Below are 27,063 nucleotides of genomic sequence, written 5' to 3'. Positions count from 1 at the left end.
TCTGTCAGACGACAACAAGAGTTCTTACTGAGAATTAACAGAGGTTTAGATGTTAATGTTTTATAGTTTTATTTGAAGTGACAATTATAAAACATTGTTCAATGCATATGCAAAAAACAGAATTAGTCATTATAACATGTACAGCATTAAGGCCTGTTCACACCGGGACGCCAATGTGAGTGTGCACACCGACGCGAAAAACGCCACGCGTAAAAGCGTCATTATTTTAAAAACGCCTCGGGTTCGTTTTTTTGGTTTGCCGCGCCGCTTCAAAAACTATCCGACCAATGAGATTGGCACTTTTGCTCACGTGTCTGGAGCTTCTGAAGTTACAGTAAAACACAACTTGGGGGCGCTCAAACACAAAACGGTCTTGCCGAGCACACATACGTAACGGTGAAGAAGATATACGTCAAGTACGGTCAAGTACTACAGTCTATGATCAAGTAGCTTCTACACTGCTGGGAAGAAATAAGACGAGGAAGATGCAAGGCAAGATGAATGTAGAGCTGCTGGTCTCGTTGGTGTCGGAACATAAAGAACTATATGACAAACGCGACAGCGACTACAAAAATCTTTATAAAAGAGAACTGTTATGGAGTGTAATTGCAGAGCAAATGGGCCTTGATTGTGAGTTTCATTTCACTTAATTGTCTTTCATGTACATTGTAACTTTTTACCACAAACGTTTGACAATCACCAGGGTATTTCTGTTTTACATTAAGCGCCATCTAATGTCAGGGAATGAATTTGCATGTTCACTCGGCTCATCGTCAGCGGAAATCGCTTGGGTGTGAACACAAAAAACGCGTTGAAAAACGCTGGTGAATAATGCGCGCCGATATTCGTCCCGGTGTGTACGGCCGTTTACATTAATATTATTTTTACAAAATGAAGCAGTGTATTTATTTTTTTATTTCCTGAACAATCAGGTAAATGATATGATGTAAATGATCTTTGAAAAGTAAAAAAAAAAAAAAAAAAAAAAAAACATGTTATGAACATAAAGTTACTTTCCTTGAGCTGACCAGCCAATTAAGAGGTTATTATGTGAGTATAGGAGACCATTAAGTCTGAGTGGACATCCATGACATGTGGAGTCCCTCAAGGCTCAACTCTTGCGCCACTCCTGTTCAACCTGTATATGCTCCCAATGAGCCAAATAATGAGAAAGAACCAAATTGCTTACCACAGCTATGCAGACGAGACACAGATCTACTTAGCCCTATCGCCTAACGATTACAGCCCCATTGACTCCCTGTGCCGATGCATCAATGAAGTCAACAGTTGGATGTGTCAAAACTTTCTTCAGTTAAACAAAGACAAAGCTGAAGTCATTGCGTTTGGAAACAAAGATGAAGTTCTCAAGGTGAACGCATACCTTCACTCTAGGGGTCAAACAACTAAAAATCAAGTCAGGAATCTCGGTGTGTCACTAGAGTCAGACCTTAGTTTCAGTAGTCACGTCAAAGCAATAACTAAATCAGCATACTATCATCTAAAAAATATTGCAAGAATTAGATGCTTTGTTTCCAGACAAGACTTAGAGAAACTTGTTCATGCTTTCATCACCAGCAGGGTGGATTATTGTAATGGACTCCTCACTGGCCTTCCCCAAAAGACCATAAGACAGTTGCAGCTCATACAGAACGCTGCAGCCAGAACCAGAAAATATGAACATATCACACCAGTCCTCAGGTCTTTACACTGGCCCCTGTAATGTATTGTGTTGCCACTAGAGCGCGCCGTTACGTTGTCTGTGCAGTGTTTTTTGTATACATATCAGCATTAGCTGCCCTTCGGTTCTCTTGAGTAAAATCAGCTATCGTGCAGCTTCACTCGCTGTCTTTATTGTCTCCAGAATCTTACATGGTGTCAGAAGTGTAACATGGCTTCCCCACAATTTGAGCACCCAAAGATTGACTGGGAGGCTGCAGATTTATACCAGGAATTCGACCGTTTTCGGAGCCATGTCACGTTTGTTTTTGATGGACCACTATCCGAACTAACTGCAAAGCAGCAAGCCGGCTGGCTGGGTACGTGGATAGGCGGTCAAGGCAGAGAAATTTACAAAACGCTCAACTGGGCTGAAGGTGAGAAAGAGGATCCCAAAAAGGTGTTAGACAAATTTGAGAAATATATCAGACCAAGGAAGAATAAGAGGATAGCTCGCCATCGTTTTAAGCAGAGGAAACAAGACGTAAGTGAGAGTTTCGACCATTTCGTTAAAGATTTACGGCTACTGTTAATGGATTGCGCATATGCAGACCCTGACGACATGTTGATTGACGCAATTATCGCGGGTGTGCGTGAAAAATGAGTGCAAGAGAGACTATTAGACAAAGGGGAGGAATTGACACTAGCCAAGGCTATTGAAATCCCTCAACAATATGAGATGTCTCAGAAACAATTGAAAATAGTCAGAGATGATGTCACATGCTCTCAGGTGTCCACTGTTGCAGAACGTGTTCAACCTAAGCCTTCTGGCCAAAGCAGAAAAACACGCTATCCAGATCGCAAGTTCACTCAGTCAAAACCATCAGCTTTCTGTGCTAGCTGCGGTAAACATCCCGATCACAAATGGAACGAGGGCAAATGCCCAGCCAAGGGCTCAACGTGCTCTTACTGCCACAAGCCCAACCACTGGATGGCAGTGTGCCGTAAACGTGCTGTTCACAAACTGAATGTTGAAGCACTGGAGGAGTCTGATGATGAAATACTGAACATTAGCCTAACAGACGTTGTCCATCCAGCAGCTGCATTAACTGTGGACAAATGGATCGTGCATTTGATGATACTTTCACAGAGAGTCCAGTTCAAGATAGATACTGGTGCCAAGTGTAACACTTTGACTCTTGACAGCTACCAGCAACTTGTGCACACAGGTGAATTAAAGCGTTCTAACAAGCTGTTGCGCTCCTCTAATCATAAGCTTAAACCAGTCGCTGCTGTAGATTTATCAGTGCACTATAAACAGTGTGTCACTGATGCAGAGTTTGAAATTGTGGATATTGCACAGGAAAGTGTGCTCAGTGGGGCCACGGCTGAAGCTTTGGGTTTGATAGCAAGGCTGAACTCTGTACAAAATGTTGCTGAAGCTGAGGCTGACTCGCCTGTGGAGGGCATTCTCGAACAAGACATTGTTCCTCAAGGCCTTCGTGACTTTCCTGAGCTAATACGGACCACAGGGACTCTACCAGGGAAGTGCACAATCAAAATAGAGCCCAATGCTAAAGGTGTTGTCCACCCTGTGCGCAGACAGCCAGCTGCACTCAAGGGACAGATTGTCAAAAAACTGCATGAAATGGAGGAAAATGGCTATATAAAAAAGGTCGAGCAGCCCACTGAGTGGGTCAGTTCAATGGTGGCAGTCTCTCGGGGAGACAAGTTAAGAATTTGCATAGACCCCAGTGATTTAAATAAGGTAATTAAAAGAGAACATTACCCCATGCGCACCGTTGAAGAAGTTGTGTCATCTATGCCTGGAGCGCGTATATTCTCAGTCCTCGATGCCAAGTCGGGTTTCCTCCAGATCGAGTTAGATGAGGAATCATCATTCCTAACAACCTTCAACACACCCATTGGTAGGTTTAGGTGGTTGAGGCTACCGTTTGGAATTAAATGTGCTCCTGAGATCTATCAGAGGATCATGGATGGCATGCTAGAGGGCATTATGGGAGCAGTGGCCATTATGGATGACATCTTGATTGCGGCCCCCACTGTGAAGATGCACGATGAAATCCTATGCAAAGTCATCGAGAGAGCAACAAGCTACAACCTGAAGCTTAATTTCAATAAGTGTCGCATTCGCCAGAGCCAAGTCCCATATATTGGCCATTTACTCACTGCAGAATGTCTGAAGCCTGACCCAGCCAAGGTCCAAGCAGTCAGGGGCATGCCAGAACCTGTTGACAAGGAAGGGGTTCGCCGATTTTTGGGGTTTGTGACTTATTTGTCAAAATTCATACCAAATCTCAGAGAAGAAGATGCACCGCTGCGTCAGCTCCTGAAAAGTAATGTAGAGTTTGCGTGGCAACCTGCTCAGAAAAGAGCTTTTGCAAGGCTCAAAGAACTGTGTTCACACCCCCCCGTACTGAAGTACTTTGACCCATCAGAGCCAGTTGAAATTTTCTGTGATGCAAGCAGCAGTGGATTAGGTGCTGTGCTTTTGCAGGACAATCACCCTGTTGCGTTCTCTTCCAGGTCTCTGACCGACGCCGAGACCCGCTATGCACAAATAGAAAAGGAAATGCTTTCTATCGTCCATGCATGCACAAAATTTCATCAATACATCTTTGGAAAGTCGGTCACTGTGTATAATGACCACAAACCACTGGAGGACATCTTTAAGAAATCACTGCTTGCCACCCCCATGCGCATACAGAGGATGCGCCTGTGCATCCAATGGTATGATTTGACTGTCAGGTACAGGAATGCACAAAAAAAGAGCTGAGCACTTTACAACACATCATCCAGCAAGGTTGGCCAGAGCACAGGAGAGACGCCCCAACTACTGTTCAGCCATATTGGGACTCAAAAAGCCAACTGACCATATGTGATGGAGTGGTGTACAAAGGGCTGCGTATAGTAATACCACCCACCATGAGACAGCACATGTTAAAACTCATACACCAGTCTCATTTAGGGATTGTGAAAAGCAAGCAGAGAGCGCGGGAAGTGCTCTACTGGCCGGGCATGAGCGCAGAGATAGAGGAGGTGGTGAAGAATTGCAGCAAATGTGCAGAGTTCCAAAACAAACTACCAAGATTGCCTCTAAAGCCAACTGAAACCCCAGAACTGCCATTTGAGCTAGTGGCCTCAGACATCTTTGAATTTGATGGCAAACATTTAATTCTTCTCGTGGATTATTTTTCAAAATACATTGAAGTGGACGAGCTTAAAGATCAGAGAAGTCGTACTGCCATTGAAATACTGAAATCACAGTTCAGTCGTCATGGGATTCCTACTGTCCTACGAACAGACAATGGGCCCCAGTATGCGTCAGAGGAATTCAGAGATTTTTGTGAGAGCTATGGCATATCACATCTCACATCATCACCTCACACACCTCACTCAAATGGAGAGGCCGAGCGTGCGGTACAAACGGTGAAAAGGCTTTGGAACAAAGCACCAGACAAGACATTTGGCATTGTTGGACTACAGAACAACCCCCCTAGAGACAGTAGAGTTGTCCCCAGCGCAGCTGCTCATGGGCAGAAGACCCAGAAACAAACTCCCTGCAGCTCAACAACTGCTTATCCCAAATGCCTACAACTCTTTGAAAATCAGACACCTGCTCAATAGGTCCAAAGCTTCCCAGAAGTACTACTATGACAAAGGCAGGACGATGCACACTCGCCCTGCGCTGGTGCCAGGCGAAGAAGTCAGAATGCAGCCCTACCCCGTCCATGCCAAATGGTCTCCAGCTGTTGTCATCCAGCGTCACAGCAGCACACCCAGGTCTTACATCGTCAACTCTGGTGGTGTGGAGTTCCGCCGGAACTGTCAGCACCTTCGCAAAAGCACTGCAAGAGCGAATCAGTCCCGTCACCTCATGCAAAATGAGCCTTGGGAGGAGTTGCCTGATACTCTTCCAGAACAAGAGGAACTGATTCCTCCCCTAGTGGGGACTTCAGCATCACCTGCTAAGGAACCCCTGAATGTGGATAAACCTCAGCCCTGTCTGCCCTACATCACTAAGCATGGCAGAGTGGTTAAGCCCCCTGAAAGACTGAATTTGTAGCCCATTAGCCCATGAGTGAAATAATCCAGTAGGCCTAACTGTTTTGTTGATAGCATTCAATTGTTGTTAATTAACAAGTTGCTCCTGAATAGTTAAAGAAGTATGTAAAGTGTGGTACCTTTGGTTAATGTCATTATTCTACCATTTAAATTGGCTTAGAAACTTTCAGTTATTTAGTCTGCTACCTATCCATGGTGTCTCCCCAACTAAGCTGAAGAAGGGGAGATGTAATGTATTGTGTTGCCACTAGAGTGCGCTGTTACGTTGTCTGCGCAGTGTTTTTTGTATACATATCAGCATTAGCTGCCCTTCGGTTCTCTTGAGTAAAATCAGCTATCGTGCAGCTTCACTCGCTGTCTTTATTGTCTCCAGTATCTTACAGCCCCCAGTTAGATTTAGGATTGATTTTAAAGTATTATTACTGGTATATAAATCATGCAATGGCCTAGGACCTCAATATATTGCAGATATGCTCACTGAATTTAAACCCAACAGATCACTCAGATCACTAGGATCATATCAGCTAGAAATACCAAGGGTTCACTCTAAACATGGCGAGTCCGCTTTTAGCTATTATGCCAGCCGCAGCTGGAACCAGCTTCCAGAGGAGATCAGACGTGCTCTACAGTAATCACTTTCAAATCCAGACTCAAAACACATCTGTTTAGCTATGCATTTAATGAATGAGCACTGTGCCGCTGTTCGTCCGACTGTTTGTACTGTATTTATTTTTTTTATTCTAAACTGTTAATTATTCTTATCTCTTTTTATTATTTTAATTTCTTCTATGTAAAACACTTTGAATTGCCATTGTGTATGAAATGTGCTATATAAATAAACTTGCCTTGCCTCCTCTTACACACACACTCTTCCTCCTCTAACTCACACTCTTCCCCCTCTAACTCACACTCTTCCTCCTCTTATACTCATACTCTTCCTCCTCTTACACACATACTCTTCCTCCTCTAACTCACACTCTTCCCCCTCTAACTCACACTCTTCCTCCTCTTATACTCATACTCTTCCTCCTCTTACACACATACTCTTCCTCCTCTTACACACATACTCTTCCTCCTCTTACACACACACACACACACACACACACACACACACACACACACTCTCTTCCTCCTCTTATACTCATACACTTCCTCTTCTAACTCACACTCTTCCTCCTCTAACTCACACTCTTCCTCCTCTTATGCTCATACTCTTCCTCCTCTAACTCACACTCTTCCTTTTCTTATACTCACACACACACACACTATTCCTCCTTTTATACTTATACTCTTCCTTCTCTTACACACACACACACACACACACACACTTCCTCCTCTTACACTCATACTCTTCCTCCTCTAACTCATACTCTTCCTCTTATACTCATACTCTTCCTCCTCTTATACTCATACTCTTCCCCCTCTAACTCACAATCTTTCTCCTCTTATACTCATACTCTTCCTCATCTTATACTCATGCTCTTCCTCCTCTTATACTCAACTTCTTCCCCCTCTAACTCACACTCTTCCTCCTCTAACTCATACTCTTCATCATATAATTCACACTCTTCCCCATCTAACTCACACTCTTCCTCCTCTTATACTCATACTCTTCCTCCTATTATACTCATACTCTTCATCCTCTAACTCACACTCTTCCTCCTCTAATACTCACACTCTTCCTCCTCTTATACTCATACTCTTCCTCCTCTAACTCACACTCTTCCTCCTTTAACTCACACTCTTCCTTCTCTTATACTCATACTCTTCCTCCTCTAACTCATACTCTTCCTCCTCTTATACTCATACTCTTCCTCCTCTTACACACATACTCTTCCTCCTATTCTCATACTCTTCCTCCTCTAACTCATACTCTTCATCCTCTAATTCACACTCTTCCTCCTCTTATACTCATACTCTACTCTTCCTCCTCTTATACTCATACTCTTCCTCCTCTTATACTCACACTCTTCCTCCTCTTATACTTATATTCTTCCTCTTCTAATTCACACTCTTCCTCCTCCAACTCACACTCTTCCTCATACTCATACCCTTCTAACTCACACTCTTCCTCCTCTTATACTCACTCTTCCTCCTCTTATACTCAAACTCTTCCTGCTCTTATACTCATACTCTTCCCCCTCTAACTCACAATCTTCCTCCTCTTATACTCATACTCTTCCTCATCTTATACTCATACTCTTCCTCCTCTTATACTCACACTCTTCCTCCTCTTACACACACACTCTTCCTCTTCTAACTCACACTCTTCCTCCTCTTATACTCATACTCTTCCTCCTCTAATACTCATACTCTTCCTCCTCTTACACACATACTCTTCCTCCTCTTACACACACACACTCTTCCTCCTCTTATACTCATATACTTCCTCTTCTAACTCACACTCTTCCTCCTCTAACTCATACTCTTCCTCCTCTAACTCATATTCCTCCTCTAACTCATACTCTTCCTCCTCTAACTCACACTCTTCCTCCTCTTATACTTATACTCTTCCTTCTCTTACACACACACACACACACACACACACACACACACACACACACACACTCTCTTCCTCCTCTTATACTCATACTGTTCCTCCTCTCATACTCATACTCTTCCTCCTCTAACTCACACTCTTCCTCCTCTTTTACTTATACTCTTCCTCCTCTTACACACACAATCTTCCTCCTCTTAAGCACACAATCTTCCTCTTATACTCATACTCTTCCTCCTCTTATACTCATACTCTTCCCCCTCTAACTCACACTCTTCCTCCTCTAACTCACACTCTTCCTCCTTTAACTCACACTCTTCCTTCTCTTATACTCATACTCTTCCTCCTCTTATACTCACACTCTTTCCCCTCTAACTCACACTCTTTCTCCTCTTAAAATCATACTCTTCCTCCTCTTACACACATACTCTTCCTCCTATTCTCATACTCTTCCTCCTCTAACTCATACTCTTCATCCTCTAATTCACACTCTTCCTCCTCTTATACTCATACTCTACTCTTCCTCCTCTTATACTCATACTCTTCCTCCTCTTATACTCACAATCTTCCTCCTCTAACTCATACTCTTCATCATATAACTCACACTCTTCCTCCTCTAACTCATACTCTTCATCATATAACTCACACTCTTCCCCATCTAACTCACAGTCTTCCTCCTCTTATAATCATACTCTTCCTCCTCTTACACACTTACTCTTCATCCTCTAACTCACACTCTTCCTCCTCTAATACTCACACTCTTACTCCTCTTATACTCATACTCTTCCTCCTCTAACTCACACTCTTCCTCCTCTAATACTCACACTCTTCCTTCTCTTATACTCATACTCTTCCTCCTCTTATACTCATACCCTTCCTCCTCTTACACACATACTCGTCCTCCTCTTATACTCACACTCTTCCCCCTCTAACTCACACTCTTCCTCCTCTTAACTCATACTCTTCATCATATAACTCACACTCTTCCCCATCTAACTCACAGTCTTCCTCCTCTTATACTCATTTTCTTCATCCTCTAACTCACACTCTTCCTCGTCTAATTCACACTCTTCCTTCTCTTATACTTATACTGTTCCTCATCTAACTCACACTCTTCCTCTTATACTCACACACTTCCTCCTCTTATACACATACTCTTCCTCCTCTTATACACACACTCTTCCTCATCTCCCTCTTATATTGTTTCCATGCATTGTTGCTATCAACATTCAACACGCCACACACACATTTTCTCACGCATAGAAAAATCGCACCAACACTGACCAGAGGTGTCCAGGGGTCAGAAAGTAGAAGTCCTGCCATATGTTTATTCCACCCATGAACTCAGCAAGAGCAAGCTGATTTAACTAATTAATTCTATCTCCTGCTGAATTAGCAAATCCAGGTGATTGGAACAAAATACTGAGGGGGACTTTTACTTTCTGAACCTGGACTTTACACCCCTGACACCAACAGACAAGACAGAGCTGGTTACTTTTGAAATGAAGCAAATTCTCAGCCCTCAGATTCTGTAAATTTTATTTCAAAATTAAAACAATAAATATCGTTTTGGCGTTGTAAATGTGAAGTGGCAGATCGCTGTAGAGCCTCAGTTCAAGCGGCACATGAACCGATCATCAACGAATGAACAATAGGTACGCTATGTTGAAAGATACAATAAAACTTACTGAAATGTATATGCCTCTGTAGTCGCATAGACTCAAATACTTGTATATTGTTATTCATATGTTTTATTATTATGTATTGCTGGTTACCATTTATTACAGTTTTACTCGATTGTTTACACACATTTTCTAGTACTTGAGGCACAATGACCACAACATGTAACTCATTCACCAACCCCCTGAACCAATTCTGCTAAACTACAAGCACAATTCCTGCTTTACACTCAAATTGCAGTTCTAAAACACACTTTTTTCCAAACACTACACACAATTCTCTGCTTTTGGCACAATTTTCATGCAGAAAATCTCTTGTATTCACAAGGAACACACTGCCATTCAAATATGCACACTGACTCATCACATGGGCAAACACCCGTCACACAGTTTTACAATTAGTAATCAGAGCTTTAGCATAAAAGGGCAACAGGTGAGCTCTTCAATGGAGCAATGGATGCCAACATTGGATTTTTCTTTTTTTACTATAACTGTATACAGTCAATTCTTCTGTTGTTTTGTATGTAGACCACTGTATGTACAACTTTGTGTTGGTTGGGATGTACACTGTGTACATTGTTTTTGTGGGAAAAATAAAATATATTTGTTACCGTGTATTTGTGTGTTCTGAGTATGAAAACAATATTCTCAAATATTTTACAACACACTTATGTATGTACTGTCTGTAGCAAGTGAACACTGAACAAAAAAAAGGCCTAAGTCATAATGATGAATGGAGAAGAAGTGTTTTGCATTCATCATAGTGTTTTACATTGAGCACATCAGTGTTCAACTGGCAAATGTCTATTCATATGATGGTTTGTGTGTGTCATTTGAAAACAAAATACCATTTTGAGAAGAAATAACATTGTTTTGAATGTAAAGTTTCATTTTGCAGGAGTTGTTTTGCCCATTGTGTGTGTTTTTTTGGATTTGTGTGTAGAGTTCTGAGAATATGAGGCATGCTTTCAGAAAATATGTGTAAACAATCGAGAAAAACTGTAAGTAGGCCCATAGATGTTTATGTTAACATCACTTAAACCTGCGTATACTGGCGGGTGACGCTAGGGGGCAGTGGTGAGCCGCAGGGCGTTTCACTTTTTGACATGAAGGAGTCACCTGCCAGCTATTTCAACATTGTGAAACAAAAAAAAATTAATTGGTTGTCTTTGTTGAATTTTCAGATTGTACAGCATTTGAAAGAAATAAAAATTATATGTGCCACTAGAAAACACAGCCTCTTCTGTGTGTGCAACACATAATATCGATCAACCAGTAACGCTGGAGAAGCATAACATTACATTTACCCCAAGAAAGCCATTTCATGACCATAGCACGTTAATTGGCTAGAAAAATTAGCTATAGAGACCATTTGCTAAATATGTGCACTATATTAGCCTACATATTTATTATATTTTTACCTATATCACTAAATATTATTATGTTGTTATTATAATAAAAACACATTATATTTAATTAGAGTTGTTATTTTTAACCTTTATTAATAGCTGACAGGGCTCTGTATGTTTACAGCATTGTATGAGCTTTTTTTTTTCTTGAGAAAAATGAACATGTATCTACTGTACCTAATATTTATCCAAATTAATGGATATTGAATCAAGATCAGAATCAAATCACAAAAATTGAATTCGTAAAAGAGATTGAAAATGAAGAGTTTTTTACACCCCATCAATCCCCCTTCCATAATCATCTCTCCAAACTAAACTCAAAAGTTGGCAGCCCTGTGCTACAGTGATTTTTTTGATGAGCTTTGATGGACGGTGTTGCAGAAAAGCTGAAGTAAATGTAGACACAGAGTGAAGAGAGTTCCCTTTCAGTCACTCACGTTTGACGTGAAGCGGCGGCTGCGAGCATTGCAGCTCACAACTGCTGTTTCACAGACTGCAGTTCTGTGTGTGTGTGTTTTAGTTTCGGTGGGCATTTCTTCCTGAGTGTGTGTAAATACACACCGCGGCTACCCCTGGCTGCCTCAGCACTGAGAGTGTTTTTTTCTGTTTTTTGTTTTACACTAAAATAGCAACACAAGCGTGACCCTGCATCCTTTTCAGGATGTCATTCCGCTTGTGCGTTTCTGGGTGCGGTCGTTCCCTGGCGCCAGCAGACGGTCACAATAGTTGCCTCTCGTGTTTGGGCATTCAGCACGCTGAGGCAGGTTTTGTAAATAGTTAATGTTCTCATTGCGGGAATATGTCTATTTCAGTGCTTAGATCGAGACTCGCTTACCTCAAGGGAGATGCAGTCCCCTCGCCTATGCCTATGCCTGCCACTGTATAGTGCCAGAAGCCATCCTAGTGGCTCCTCCCCCCTCAGCACCCTAGACGGCGGGGCAGCTAAGGGGTATGTGGATATCCCCCCAGTGGAGCGTGCCGTTGCGATGCAGCTGTGTCCAGCATCTGCTTTCTCTGGGTGGGGTAATCCACGCCTCCCGTCCAAGGCCTGTAAGTTTTCGTCCGGTCTAACGGCGAAGGCTTAAGTGGGTCGCACACCGGACGCGCAGCTCAGCGCCGCGCCGCGCCATGTCTAGGACAACTCTCACCTGAAAATCCGTTAGCATCAGCAATTTTCTGATTTCTGTAAATAAATATAAAACTAAATGTATATTGAAGTCCGTATATACATTAACTACGATTTGAGACACATAAATGTAAATTTAATATAAAACTATGTAAATGGCGCTCTGTGGCGCGGCAGGATTTTGAACACGGTCCTGAGCCGTTGCTGGGCGCCGCGGACAGACGCCGAAAGGCGCCGCCGGTGTGTGTACTCTCATAGAGAATAATGTGTTCAAATTTAAAAGACGTGGCGCTGCGCGGCGCGGCGCTGAGCTGCGCGTCCGGTGTGCGACCCACTTTACAAAGCCTGTGGACAGGCTGCTTCCTCCCTCCATGCCATGGCGCTCTTGCAAGTCCACCAGGCCCAGGCACTCATGGATATGAACGAGGGTGGTTCTGACCCAGAGCTCCTCCGGGAGCTCCGTGTGGCAACTGACCTCGCACTCCTGGCGACGAAGGAAACTGCACGTTCCGTTGGTCAGGCGATGTCCACCTTGGTGGTCCAGGAGCGCCACCTTGGGCTCAACCTGGCCGATATGAGGGACACTGGTTCCAGGATGCCCCTCTGTCCCAGGTTGGGTTGTTCGACGATGCGGTTGAGAGCTTTGCCCAGCAGTTCTCAGCCGCACAGAAGCAGATGGAGGCCATCCGACACATCCTGCCCCGGTAGACCGCTGCTGCTCCCACCCGTCTGCCAGCCGCAGACCCTCCGTCCACTTGTCACCGAGGTCGGCCTCCCGCAGAGTCCTCCGCTTCCGCTAAGCCTCAGCAGCAGCCACAATCCAGGCCTCAGCGTGGAGCAAGCCACAGGAAGCCGACCCCGCCCGTCCAGGCCGCTGCCAAAGCAGGAGGCAAGCGAAGGTGCAAACGACCCGAACATGAGCGACCCAGAGGTGGATCAAGTTGCTCTTTAGAAGATGGTGAACGCACCACTACTTCCCCCGGTGGAGGGCCAGGCAGAGAATCTTTAGTTTCCTTTTCTTTTTGTTCCGCCACTGATCCACGGCCCACAATTTCAGCAAAAGAGCAATTTCTGAAACCTCTGGGTCTGAAGAGGGCGCGCTTGGCGGTCGACGACGCTATGTCTTGTCACCCTCAAGCCCCTCTTTCATCGCCAGCGGGCAGCAGTGTCCCGGATGCACTGACGCCTCCGCACACTCACTCTGCCCTTCGACGGAAGCAGGTATATGTTGCACCACACACTCAAACTCCACTCCGGGCTGCTAAGCAGTCCGAGTCGGGTCGCTGCATTCCGCTGCACTGCCCCACCCCGGTTACGTCTGTAGTGCCGTTGGTTCCGCTTGCACGGTGTCTGGGAGCCTGGCTAGCACTTCCCAGCCCGTAGACTCGGCTATGTGATTCAGTTCGCCCGGTGCCCCCCTGTCTTCAAGGGCATTCTGTTCTGGCGGACAATGCCCCTGTGCGAGCGTGGTGTTCGCATTCTCAACTACCTCGACGACAGGCTCATTCTGGCACAGTCGAGAGAGCAGTTGTGCGAACACAGGGACATGGTGCTCAGTTACCTCAGCCACCTAGGGCTTCGGGTCTACTGGGAAAAGAGCAAACTCACCCCTGGGCAGAGGATCTCTTTTCTTGGTATGGAATTGGATTCGATCAACATGACAGTGCGCCTCACTGAGGCCCGTTTCCAGTCAGTGCTGAACTGCGTGAGCACGCTCAGCTGCAGAACAGCGGCACCACTGAAACTTTTTCAGAGGTTCCTGGGGCATATGGCATCTGCAGCCATGGTAACTCTGCTCGGATTGCTTCATATGGGGCCGCTCCAACACTGGCTCCACGATCGAGTCCCAGAAGCATCTAAGGTCGCTTCGTGCCGTTTACATTCCGGGCCTGCTCAACCGTGCAGCCGACGAGCTCTCACAGCAGCAGGTGCTACCGGGAGAATGGCGACTCCATCCCCAGGTGGTCAAGCTGATTTTCAGGTGCTTCGGGGCCGCACAGGTAGATCTGTTTGCTGCCCCGGACATGTCTCACTGCCAGTTGTTCTATTCCCTGACCGAGGGGACCCTCGGCACGGATGCTCTGGCACACAGCTGGCCCCGGGGCCTACGCAAGTATGCGTTTCCCCCAGTGAGCCTTCTTGCACAGACCTTGTGCAAAGTCAAGGAGGATGAGGAGCAGGTCTTGCTAGTTGCGCCGTATTGGCCCAACCGGACCTGGTTCCCAGAACTAGTACTCCTCTAGACAGCCCCTCCCTAGCCCATTCCTCTGAGAGAGGACCTGCTCTCTCAGAGACGGGGCACCACATGGCACCCACGTCCAGACTTCGGGAAACTCCATGTCTGGTCCCTGGACAGGACGTGGAGGTTCTAGGTGACCTACCACCCGTGGTAGTTACGAGGCGCCTCTATGCACTGAAGTGGAACCTTTTCGTTGACTGGTGTTCTTCTCACGAGGAGAACCCCCGATCTTGCTTGATCAGAGCCGTGCTTTCCTTCCTGCAAGAGGGGCTAGAGCGAAGGCTGTCTCCCTCCACCCTTAAAGTGTATGTTGCCGCGATTGCCGCACATCACCATAAAGTTGAAGGTACGTTTTTGAGAAAGCACGACTTGATCATCAGGTTCCTGAGGGGGGCGAGGAGACTAAATCTGAGACCACATTTTTGAGCCCTTGCAATCAGCTGAGTTAAAAATCCTGTCCTGTAAGACAGTTCTCTTGGTTGCATTGGCCTTTATCAAGATGGTAGGGGACCTGCATGCATTTTAGATCGACGAATCATGACGAATCATGCCTAGAATTTGGCCCGGATAACTCTCATGTGATCCTGAGACCCCGGCCCGGATATGTGCCCAAGGTTCCTACCACTCCCTTCTGGGACGAGGTAGTGAACCTGCAAGCGCTGCCTTCTCAGATCAGCTCTTTGTCTTTTACGGAGGCCAGCAGAAGGGAAAGGCTGTCTCCAAGCAGAGAATGGCCCACTGTATAGTGAATGCCATCGCCTTGGCTTATGAAGCCCAAGGCATGCCCTGCCCACCCAGGTTGAAAGCCCACTCCACTAGGGGTATCGCTTCTTCTTGGGTGCTGGCACACGGCACCTCGCTGACAGACATCTGTAGAGCTCCAGGCTGGGCGACACCTAACACGTTTGTTAGGTTTTATAGCCTTCGTGTTGAGCCGGTTTCTTCCTGTGTGCTCGCTTCAACCAGCCTGTAACACCGAAGTTCCCACTCTAGTGTCGGCTTGCTGCGCCACTCCCTTCCACTGGAACGGATACATGCGCTTTTTGCTCCAGTCGAGTTCCCCACTCAGGCGAACCCTGTGAGTTCCTCTGCACCCCTTCAGCAGCCGGACATTGCGGAGCATCCTATGCCAGGCCTAGTGCTCGTATGCTTGTGTAACTTGTGTTAGGCTGGGTTCCATATGTGGTGATCCCTGCGGTGATCCCATATGTGTATTCTTCTATGACCAGCTCCCTGCGGTGAGCCCGTGTCTTTCCCAGAGTCTGCTCTGCCGTCACTGTCCGGTGCTGCCTCCCCCTTCTCAGGTGGAGCCACCACAGTGACATTCCATATGTTGCACTGCCCCTATCCGGCCAGTCCATATGTGTATTCTCCACATGGTACCTCCTTTCGGGCAGGATGTGGCTTCCGCAGCGTCCCTCTCCCCTGGAAAGGCACGCTTTCCCAATGTTATCCAAGAGTTCCTCTGTTTGGGGTATAACAGAACAGCATTTGAACTCCCTCTATGCAGGTCTTCCACCCCAGCCAGTTGGGGGTCTGAGAGTCTGCGTAGGGCGCTGGATGTGGCAGCAACCGGGGAGTTTTCCATAGCATCCCAATTACATTGTAACGTTGATGTGACATCGAACGTGAGCGGCTGAAAGGGAACGTTTCGGTTACTAATGTAACCCTCGTTCCCTGAAGAAGGAATGGGAGACGTAACGTCCCGTTGCCACCTTTGCTGACCATCGCTGCAATGGCCGTCACAATCTCGGCTCCTCAGCGAAAAACAATGTGTGCGTGCGCCTGCTTTCTGTTTATACCCGCGCTGTGGGGCGGGTCACGTGACGCATTTCACGCACGCCAACGTTCATTGGCTCATTCTGTAGACACACGAAGATGATAGGGCTCCCAGAAGTGATCCCAATTACAGTGTCACGTCGACGTTACATCTCCCATTCCCTCCTTCAGGGAACGAGGATTACATTAGTAACCGAGACGTTTTGTTCAATCAAATGCTCTGAACTTTGAGAAAGTCCCTTCCCCTAAACCAGGGGTCAGCAATAGGCGGCCCAAAACTGGCCCGCCAGCAATATTTTCTATTTGGAAGTCCTTTTTTTTTTTTTTTTTTAAATAGCCTATTTTTATTTTACAATAACGGTTTACAAATAGGCCCCGCATATCATTCATTCAATCGTTTATTTTTTCAAATTAAAACCAAAAATAAAAAAATGAAAAACAACTTGTTTTTCCATTATTTATTTCCTGAAATGAAATGAAAAAAAAAAAAAAACGAATAACGACTCGTTTTCCGATTTTCTGATTGTGCGCTCAGATCAAAAATAGAAAAAAAATGAATAACAGGTTTAGACGAATTTGAATGTTGAATTTTAATTTAACACCTAGCCCTGCCCTAAACCATGTGACACTGACTAGCAAGTAGCAAAAGACTATTGAACATTTCTAAAAGGGACAAGCATTTGACATGTTCAACACAAACTTCCTGTTTCAGAGAGAAATATGTGAGTACAGGATGGAAGAAAGTGCTGTATGAAGGTAATATGATGCCATAAAGAATCTCATGCACAGGGTAAGATTTGTGAAAGTGTACATAAGATTGCAAGCATAAATTAAATTTGCATGTGCAAGACAAGATTTGTAAAGGTGTAAATCGCCTAAAAACAGCCATCTAGTGGTTACACGATGGCATTGCAGGTGATAAATGGTGCATAATTTAGAGATGCTCTTAAAATACACGTTAAAGGGAAAAAATATTATTGTAACTCATTTTAGTAAAATAATAATAGTAATTCTGCAATCCTTCCAATCAGTAGACAGGTGAAATTATGCATGCAGTAGTGCAGATACTAGATTTTCTTTCTTAACACACCAGCTCGAAATTCAGTATGGACTCATATAGTCAGCCTAATGGTGCACAGGCTATTAAGCAATCATGATCTATTTGTTTATCTATTTATTTAAATGTATGTGTGCAGTAAAAGTACCATTTCGGCAACGAGAACGTTTCTGAGCCAAATGAAGATAAAGATGTGTTCTGGTGACTGGCGTGTTTATTGAACCAGTCAGATAAGAGTAAACCTAGAGTCAGCGAGAAGCTCATCTGATTGGCTACATGAAGAAGGTGGACCCGCCTTCCTCTTCATGCTTGCAAAACTCAATGGCCCTCATTTATCAATCTTGCGTAGAAACGGGCGTATATATTGGCGTAAGATTATGCTTACACTCCTATCATCGCCTGATTTATGAAGCTGTGCGTATGGCGAGTGGATAATGCCACGGATAACTTACCGAAGTCGACAGTCGTGTACTTTTACGTGACCGAAGGGGTACGCCGCATCACAGACGCGTGACACCAACGTCGCACCACAGCACGTCTCATCACAGACGCGTGACACCAACGTGTGACTCCAACGTCGCACCAAAGCACGTCTCATCACAGACGCGTGACACCAACGTGTGACTCCAACTTCGTATCACAATAAATGAATATCTATTTTCCCCCTAGCTTTTCTTATCTTTCCTTTGTTATCTTTCTAATCAGTCATTCTTTTCTTGTGTTCTGATGACATTGAAAATATCTTTGATACAAATTTTGTATTGTATACAAAGTTGTGTATCTCAATGTCATCTCTGAATGGTTTACGGGCATAGTATTTTTTTTTTTTTTTTTTAATAATTCACTCACTTTCTATTGGATATGAGGACTATGCAAATTATACACCATCAAAGTCACAACTTTTTGCACAATTATTAACAACAACTTTAAAGTTGAACAGATAAATTCATTATCTATAAACATAATATTCTGGAATGTGTCATTCTGAGTTTTTACTTTTGAAGGTGGTAATAATTTTAATTAACACAGTTGACCATAATGGGCGAATACACAATATGAAACTATTCACGATATTGTTTACAGGAGAAGGTGACAAGAAAGTATTTTAATAGCCTATTATTTTCAAGAAATCAACAATGAAAAAATATAAGACAGGGAAATAGTCTTTTAGTCACAAAATGTAAAACAATGTAGGTTCATGTTCAAATGTTCAAAACTAGGGCTGTCAGTGTCGACTATTTTATTTATATATTTTTTGGTCAGAAAGATAGATCTGAAGTGAACAATAGCCTTTAGTATGACTTAAATACATTACAAATGAGGCGATATAATTGGTTCAAATAAAGTATTAAAAGTAATTCATTTTATTGTTTTATTTAACAACACTATTAAAATACATGAAGAAATATATAAACAATGAACTTATGTATATTATTATAACAAATGCCAACAGAGGGCGCAAGAGGCCTGACGATAATTGTTACACTTGACATCAAGAGCAAACCATTGTTTATCTAGTGTTTGATTGCACTTAATCTGTAATGTTTTGCTATAGCCAACAGTTTCATTTTGAAACCTCAAACATCTATTTGCATTCTTAGAAATATATTGGTTCATTTTTTTGGTGTTGTTAGCGTGTTTTTAAGTTGCTAAATAAGTTCAACAGCACAAGTTTCGTCCATATTCCGAAATGCACCGAAAAGTACAAAAACATAGAATAAAATAATACAAGGAAAGTCCATTTTTGCCACAAAACAACTGTTGAACAGAATAGTACCAATGGGTTAAATGTATAAGGATCTATGTTGTCCCACAACCAGGGCCGCGGGAAGTGGCAATTGTAAATGCAACGCATATGTTTGTTCATTAAAATGTATTAATTTTTAGCATTTAGTCATTTATTTGTAATAAACACTTTAAGTGGGCTATTTAAAAATGGTTATTTATATGTTAAATTATCTTTTTAAAACATTAGCGCAGAGTGTTATGTAATATTGTGTGTGTCGAAAAAATTTGTCCGCATGCTGCTCAAAAAAAAAAAAAAAAAAAAAAAACCAAGTCAAAAACCCCACTGTCAGTGTTTTGTAAGGAACAGGCAAATATGTTAAATATATCAGGATACATTTTAATTGTTTACTAATAAAACAGTTCTTTTTTTTTATGTCAGTGTCGGCTAGACAGATGAAGTTGACGACTCGCGATCTTCGCAGCGCCAGAGAGAAATGCACATTTCATACGAATTACATAAGCAGCGCCGTCTGTTTTCTCTAGACATTTCAAGCTATCTATATGTCTCAGGTCTGTGAGGCAATAGGCTACCTTATAGGCCTATGCTGAGTTTCGGTTCATTTATGAGACGAGCTCAGGTTCGCCAGCGCCTCCGTGTCCTGATTATCTATTTTCTAATAGCCTATATTTAGCTACTTCTTATTAAATCCAGAAAATTTGTTGATGAAACATTGATTAAAATTAAGATACAATTAATACAAAACGAAATTAAATTTAAAGACAGGCTTTGTGCTTTCAGTTTTAGGTCTCTGTGAAAGTTTTAAAACATTATTTTAGTGCCGCTTTAGAGCGCTCACGTCTGTAGCGGAGAACTGTCTGTAACTTTTTTTTTTTTTTTTTTTTTTGTGAAATAATTTTTTTTTAAAAATGCAACTTATTCCAGTGCGACTTAGGCTAAATATGTTTTTTTCTTCTTCGTGGCGCATTTTTTGACTGATATGCGTCTCCGGAGCGACTTATAAAATAGGCTACGGCAAGTTATTTATTCTTTTTGTGCAAATGTCCCATAAAGTCCCATTCTTTAAGGATTCATTTATGTCCCGTTGACCGGTCCATTGCATTACGAATAAAAGCAGAATCAATAAAGTCAAAAATGTGATGTGCAGTCAGGTGGTTTGAGTGTGTGCGCGTTTTTTGACTAGTTTTATAGTCTTGATATTGTTTCTTATTCAAAAGTGGTGATTCAAAATACAGAAAAACTGTGATATTGTGAAATATTTTTACAATTTAAACTGTTTCACAAATTATAATTAATACAATTTTATACAAACGCTGAGTTTTGGTTAAGTTATGAGATGCGCTCCAGTTCACGTGCAATGCAAGTGACCGCGCGGGCGCCTCCATGTCATGATTATATTGTCTGCTATTTACTTCTTATTTAGCCTATTAAATCCAGGCAACTGGTTAATGAAAAATTGCTTAAAATTAAGGTGCAATTTATACAAAACGAAATTCACTTTAAAGAAAGGTTTTCTAAAAACAAAACTTATGAAGTGGTCAAAATCATGTCTCCCGATATATTGCGCATCCAATCTTACTCATGCTGTTCACTTTTCATTATTAACATAGATTGGGGAAAAAATAACATTATAATATTGTAACAAATATGAAACCAAATGCGCTTATTTAATGGCTACAACATGTCTAAAGACTCTCTATTTGTACAAATTGCTGCATATTCAATTAATTCTGAATTTTGCACAGTTCAAACTAAGGCATTTATTTGCGCCTAAAACATCTGCAACATTCATCAAGCTCACGGATAATTGTGCCTGCATCTATAAATCATTATGATATAAAATCATAATAAAGTAGGCTATACTATATGTTCAAAAAATTAGATGTTTAATTACACGTTAAGAATTTTCCTCCCATAGAAAACCATTATAAGAATGCTTAATGTGGCTTAATGCAGAATGTCCCATTATTATGTCTAAATAACAGATATTATATCGAAATAACAACGTATTATGTCGAAATAACGAGCTACTTATGTCGAAATGTTGAAATGAGGACTTAATGAAATTGAAACATGTTAAAAAATCTTTTACACACTAACGTAACAGCCAATATAGTTGGCTACATCGGTTTTTGAACGGTAAGATTTTTTTAAGTATCTTCTGCTCTCCAAGCCAAGGCTTCATTTATTTGATTCAAAATACAGCAAAAACAATAATATTGTGAAATATTTATTCAATTTAAACTGTTTCACATTTTAAAATTTATACAATTTAAACCTTTCTATTTTAATATATTTTAAAATGCAATTTATTTCTGTGCTGGCAAATTTCAGATAGTTGCTGTTGTTTTGAACTTTCTATTAATCAAATAATCGTAAAAACAAAATTGTACACAATTGTTTTTAACATTGATAATAATGATAAATGTTTCTTGAGCATAAAATCATCATATTACAATGATTCCTGAAGGATCATGTGACATTAAAGACTGGAGTAATGATGCTGAAAATTCAGCTTTGATTGCAGGAATAAATGCCATTTTAAAATATATTCAAATAGAAAACAGTTATTTTAAGTTGTATAAATAGCCTATTTCAATATTTAATATTACTGTCTAAAATATCTTACCGTTCAAAAACTTTTGACTGTATAGCTTATCAAACATTGAATAGGCTAAACTTAGTTATTAAGCACCAGTGGCCCTTTTTGAGAAATTAGTTTACTGTAGGCTAAAAGCAATAGCCTATAACAAGTACATCTACTAAGGAAAACTCTGAAATGTTTAAAGGCGAAATACATTGGGGAAGCCGTGTTTATACAGAGGGACGACGTCAGGCGTCTTATTAGGCGACGTACTGAGAGACGACGTGTGTATCAGGCGTCTTATTAGGCGACGTACTGAGGGACGACGTGTGTATCAGGCGTCTTATTAGGCGACGTGCCTGGTTCAGACGTTATGATTTTTTATACATTTCTCACGTACGCCGTCGCCACGTCGCTGTAAGTATACGTTACTACTGTGACGTCGCCATGACGTCGTCGCCGGTCTGTCGTTTGACGTCTCTATCAATCCCATTCAAAAATAGACACGGACTGACGGCGACGGAAGGCTAGACTGCTCCTTCGCCTTCTTCAGGGTAGACTTAGAAAAGGCATTATCCACTCGTCATACTGTGCGTACCTTTGAAATTCTGGTGTACGCAATACCTGCCCTTGATAAATGCCGCGGCTGAAATCGATCGTTATTAGAATAACACGCCCCTATATATTCAAGTCTCCGCTTCCCCCACGCCCTCATTTTACGCCATGGACACACGGAAGACGGCAAAGAAGAGAAACTTCTTTGAGAAAGAGAAAGCGAAACCAGGGAAGTGGAAAGAAACAAAATTGATTTCTAGATTTTTATTATTAATGACGCTTATTGTTATTTAGAAGAATAATGTCGTTATTATTATTTTGTATTATTATTATTATTATTATTATTATTTAAAAGAAGAAGAATGGCATTTTTATTATTTTGTCAGTCTGAATTATTTTTTTGGTCATTGAAAGCCTTCCATTACTAAACCCAGTCCGTGCATACCTGCCGGGCCTAACCCTGGCCTAACCATCGTTTCAAAGAATAGTACAACGGCGAGCGCGTCGAGTATAAACGCCTCGTCCGTTTGGGGAGGTGCGCGCGCAGTCTGCGGAGACTCGCGCTGCGGAGCCAGACGAAAGTATAAACAAGGCTTGAAACGTCAGGTAAAGCGCACAGGCTCGCAACTTAAGGAATACATATGCCTACAATTCAAATGCTTTGGTAAAGTCACACAAATTAAACATTGAAGTCCATGTTGCACAAAAATAAACACTGAAGTTTATAATTACTATGTTGTTGTTTTTTTACAGTGGGTCATAATATATTATATCTTTTAGTTTGTCAGTGCGTTTTGTGGTGTTAGGAATTGTTTTTCTGCGCATTCCCGCACTCAAAACGTGCGTACACCACCTCCTGAGCTGGCGTAGGATTTGAGCGTGCCGTACGCCAACGTCCATATTGATAAATCTCAAAGTCAACGTGGTTTTGGGTGTACGCTGGAAATTTGGTGTACGCACTTTTGATAAATGAGGGCCAATGACTGGAAGCGCAGGTAAAAGAAAGACGTAACTGTACAAATCGGGTTATTTCTGAACTTTTTTGCCCCAAGTCATAAAGACATTTGCAACAGCTTATTTTTTTTACACAAAGTTTGATTTTACGCAATTAATCTGTTTTGCAGTTCCTTGCATACTTTTGGCCATATTTGTGCGCAAAAACTGTGCCAAAAGTGTAAGCGCGGAAAAATGGAAGTCAGAAGAATGCAGATCCTATTTATTTTGCGTTAGCATGAAGCTGCAGCTTCACAATACATGAATTACACTTACGAATAACAGTTAAATGCTGCAAATATTTTTTTTCTTACACTTGAAATGCGATTTACACCTTTACAAATCTTCTCGTGCATGCAAATTTAATTTACGCTTGCAATCTTATGTACACTTTCACAAATCTTACCCTGCGCATGTGATTCTTTATGGCATAATATTATCTTCAAAGAGGTGTTTCTAATGTGAATGTAAGAGAGACTCACCGTGAATCATGAGCAGAAAGAAGATCAGAGGAAGAGGATTAGCCATTCTGACCCACATCAGCATAAAATATATCTATAATACAGCATTCAATTCAATTCACATTTGTTTGTATAGCGCTTTTCACAATACACATCGTTTCAAAGCAGCTTTACAGAAAATACACAAGTCCACATTACAATTTAGAGTGATCTGTTATCAGAGGAATCTGTCTAAGTTATGCATTTCAGAAATGTACATATACAAAATCACAGTTAGCTAAAAATGTATTAAACAATGTAATAATTTAAGGCAGAAACAATGAGCTCATTGAATCAAATCAAATCAAATCAAGTATATTTGTATAGCGCTTTTCACAATACAGATTGTATCAAAGCAGCTTCACAGTATTAAAATAAAATAATACAACAAAGTTTGTTTCTAGTGGAATTTATTGATTGATAGAATAAAATTAAATATCCCCAAAATATCCCCAACTGAGCAAGCCAAAGGCAACAGTGGCAAGGAACCGAAAAACTCCATCAAGTGACCTAATGGTGTCCTAAAACTCCATCAGGTGACCGAATGGAGAAAAAAAAACCGTGGGAGAACCAAGGCTCAGTCGGGGGCCAGTTCTCCTCTGGCATTTATGAACTAGAGGCCGGATTGTAGTTTGAAACTGTGAGATTAACAATATTATATGAATGCCTGGCTGAAAAGATGCGTCTTTAATCTAGTTTTAAACTGGGAGAGTGAGTCCGAGTAACGAACAGTATCAGGAAGGCTATTCCAGAGTTTTGGAGCCAAATGTGAAAATGCTCTCCCTCCTTTGGTGGATCTGGATATCCTAGGTATGACCAAAAGCCTTGAATTTATTGATCTTAAAGAGCGCGATGGATTATAGGGTGATAGAAGATCCGTTAAATAGACTGGAGCTAAGCCGTTTAGGGCTTTATAAGTCAGTAGCAATACCTTATAATTAATACGGAACTTTATAGGTAGCCAATGTAGTGATGATAAAATCGGTGTTATATGATCATATTTTCTTGATCTAGTAAGAACTCTAGCGGCTGCATTTTGGACTAACTGTAGTAATGAATACTTGCATTAATATATTCATCACTTAAACAAGTATATGTAAATCACCCTATTCTTATCATTTCTCATGTAAAGACACGTATGTTAAATGAGCAATAATCATTTAAGCAAGAGTGTGTTTGTCTTACCAGGTTGAAGCTCATCAGATCAACAGCAACCAAATGACTGACTGTTTTAACACAAGCACTTTAGCTTTACAGTGAAGGACTTTGTGTGGTTAACACTGTTTATTAACGAACGCCCATCGACGTAAATATCACAGTCCCTCCCTCAACAAGAGAACAACATTACTGAACTAAAACTAACTAAAGAGAAATAATGATATTTTTCTTTAAGTTGAAGATGAATAATTGTGAAGATGAATGAAGATGAATGATAGTGATTTACAGGTGAGGCTCATCAAGGTTGATGTCAGACGCAGGAGATGGTGACCTCTGGTGGCAGTTTGAGGGATTGAACGAGCATGTAAGAGATGAGATGTGTCTGACTGCAGAACTTTATACGTGACTGTGTAGTCTCCCACTGAAAAGGGGAACATAGAAATATTAAAATAACGACAGACACTTGTTGCGTTTCCCTCAGTCTCTGTATTATGAGTGGGGGAAGGGAACCGTGTGCCTGATAATAACTCTCCATGCTCGCCCCACCCCTTGCTGGAGTCGATCACCTAAAGCCTGCTTTATACCAGAGATGGTCTTATTACTGGGAGATACAAGGATCTGTGGATCTACCATTGGAAAAAGTGTAATGGCTGTCGTGGAAATTCTTTTGGAAGACAGCTGGAAATTTCAAAAGTTATAAAGATCTTTATTTCTTGCAAGAAAGGCTGTTCACACATCAGTCAGAGTCTGATATGTGAAGCGCGCTGACTTCTCCTTTTTGCCCAGCTTATATACAGAAAACTTATCACACTTATTCTAACACCCCTTTATACGCACACACTTACACACATATGTCATTAAAAACAATTGAGTATATATTTTCCAATGCAACACCTTGCTCTTAGTGCAAGCGAGCTTATCTGTATTTAGAAAGAACAAACTGTCCTTTCTGCAAATGTCATTTTGACCTCGTTCTTCAGCAGTAAGGAAGAAGATGATATGCAACTTGCAGTTTCTTTAACACCATGTATGGTATAAGCTGGCTAGAATAAACATTTCCATAACATTTATGGTTTTATGCTGGCTAGAATAAAAATTTCTATTACATTCCACCCCTTTTTCATATCTTGAAAACAAAATAAAACAGAAATACATTTTTAAGAAATTAAACAGAAATAAATGAAACACTCTTTCATTTGAAAATCATCCATCATCATAGTTGCCTGGTTTTGCCTTTCCTATAACAATTTCATTAGTCAAATTCATGAATATTTACATCATCATTTTCCACAATTATATCTTCATGAGCATCGACATTAGCATTACCTTCATTGGCATCATCCAAAATTATATCATTAGGCCTTTCCAAATCAACCTATTATAAGTCAGTGACTTTAATACCACCTAATATCTCTAATCATACCATGTTCCATCTTTTACTTTATAATACCTGTCAAATATTCCTTTAATTAGCATCCTAAGTTGTAATTAAAATACCACCTGTTTCCAATGTTACCACATACACATACCATCTTCTCATCTTCTTCATCTTCTTCCAAACATTCTATGTTCAAGCAATCTAATTATATTTTCAGTAAAAAACTAAACATACCATAGTACATTGCCTTTTAACTTTGAATCAAGTTTCATTATCCTTTGCTAAATTTCGAATCACATTGATCTATTAGGCCTTTAACAGGCTGATACTGCTGATTAACCATTTTTCTTAACCTTATTTTGCTAGCTTTTAATTCAAGTAGGCGATTGTTTTACTTAGTCAGATCTGTGTAATAAAATCTAACCAGAAAATAATATAATCTTTTCATTTTTATCTTTAACACAAATATCAATAATTGTATTATTTTGTTTCAAACAATGTCATTATTTTTAAAATTATCTCTCACCCAAGCTGTTGCCATGAGAATAGCTTTAGCTGCTGATGTGCCATTTAATCATTAATTACCTATCCTAAAATCCTATTTTTCCAGAATTAACTGA

The 27,063-nt window shown here is 41.6% G+C and overlaps 1 protein-coding gene across 1 annotated transcript in view; it reads right to left on the bottom strand.

Annotated features, from left to right (window-relative positions):
- The window catches only part of LOC311077941 (uncharacterized protein), a 55,356-nt gene extending 30,223 nt beyond the window's left edge, over window positions 1-25,133 (bottom strand). The window contains exons 1-2 of the mRNA XM_084106586.1: window positions 25,093-25,133; window positions 23,890-23,962 (exon numbers count right to left, since the gene is read on the bottom strand). Of these exons, the coding sequence (XP_083962712.1) occupies window positions 23,890-23,962; window positions 25,093-25,107 (88 nt within the window). The 5' untranslated portion in view covers window positions 25,108-25,133. The remainder of the gene's footprint in view (window positions 1-23,889; window positions 23,963-25,092) is intronic.
- Window positions 25,134-27,063: the final 1,930 nt, after the last annotated feature.

Source organism: Abramis brama (genome assembly GCF_963993115.1).
Source record: "Abramis brama genome assembly, chromosome: 2".
Lineage (NCBI taxonomy): Eukaryota > Metazoa > Chordata > Actinopteri > Cypriniformes > Leuciscidae > Abramis > Abramis brama.
This window is presented reverse-complemented; position numbering and strand designations above follow the sequence as displayed.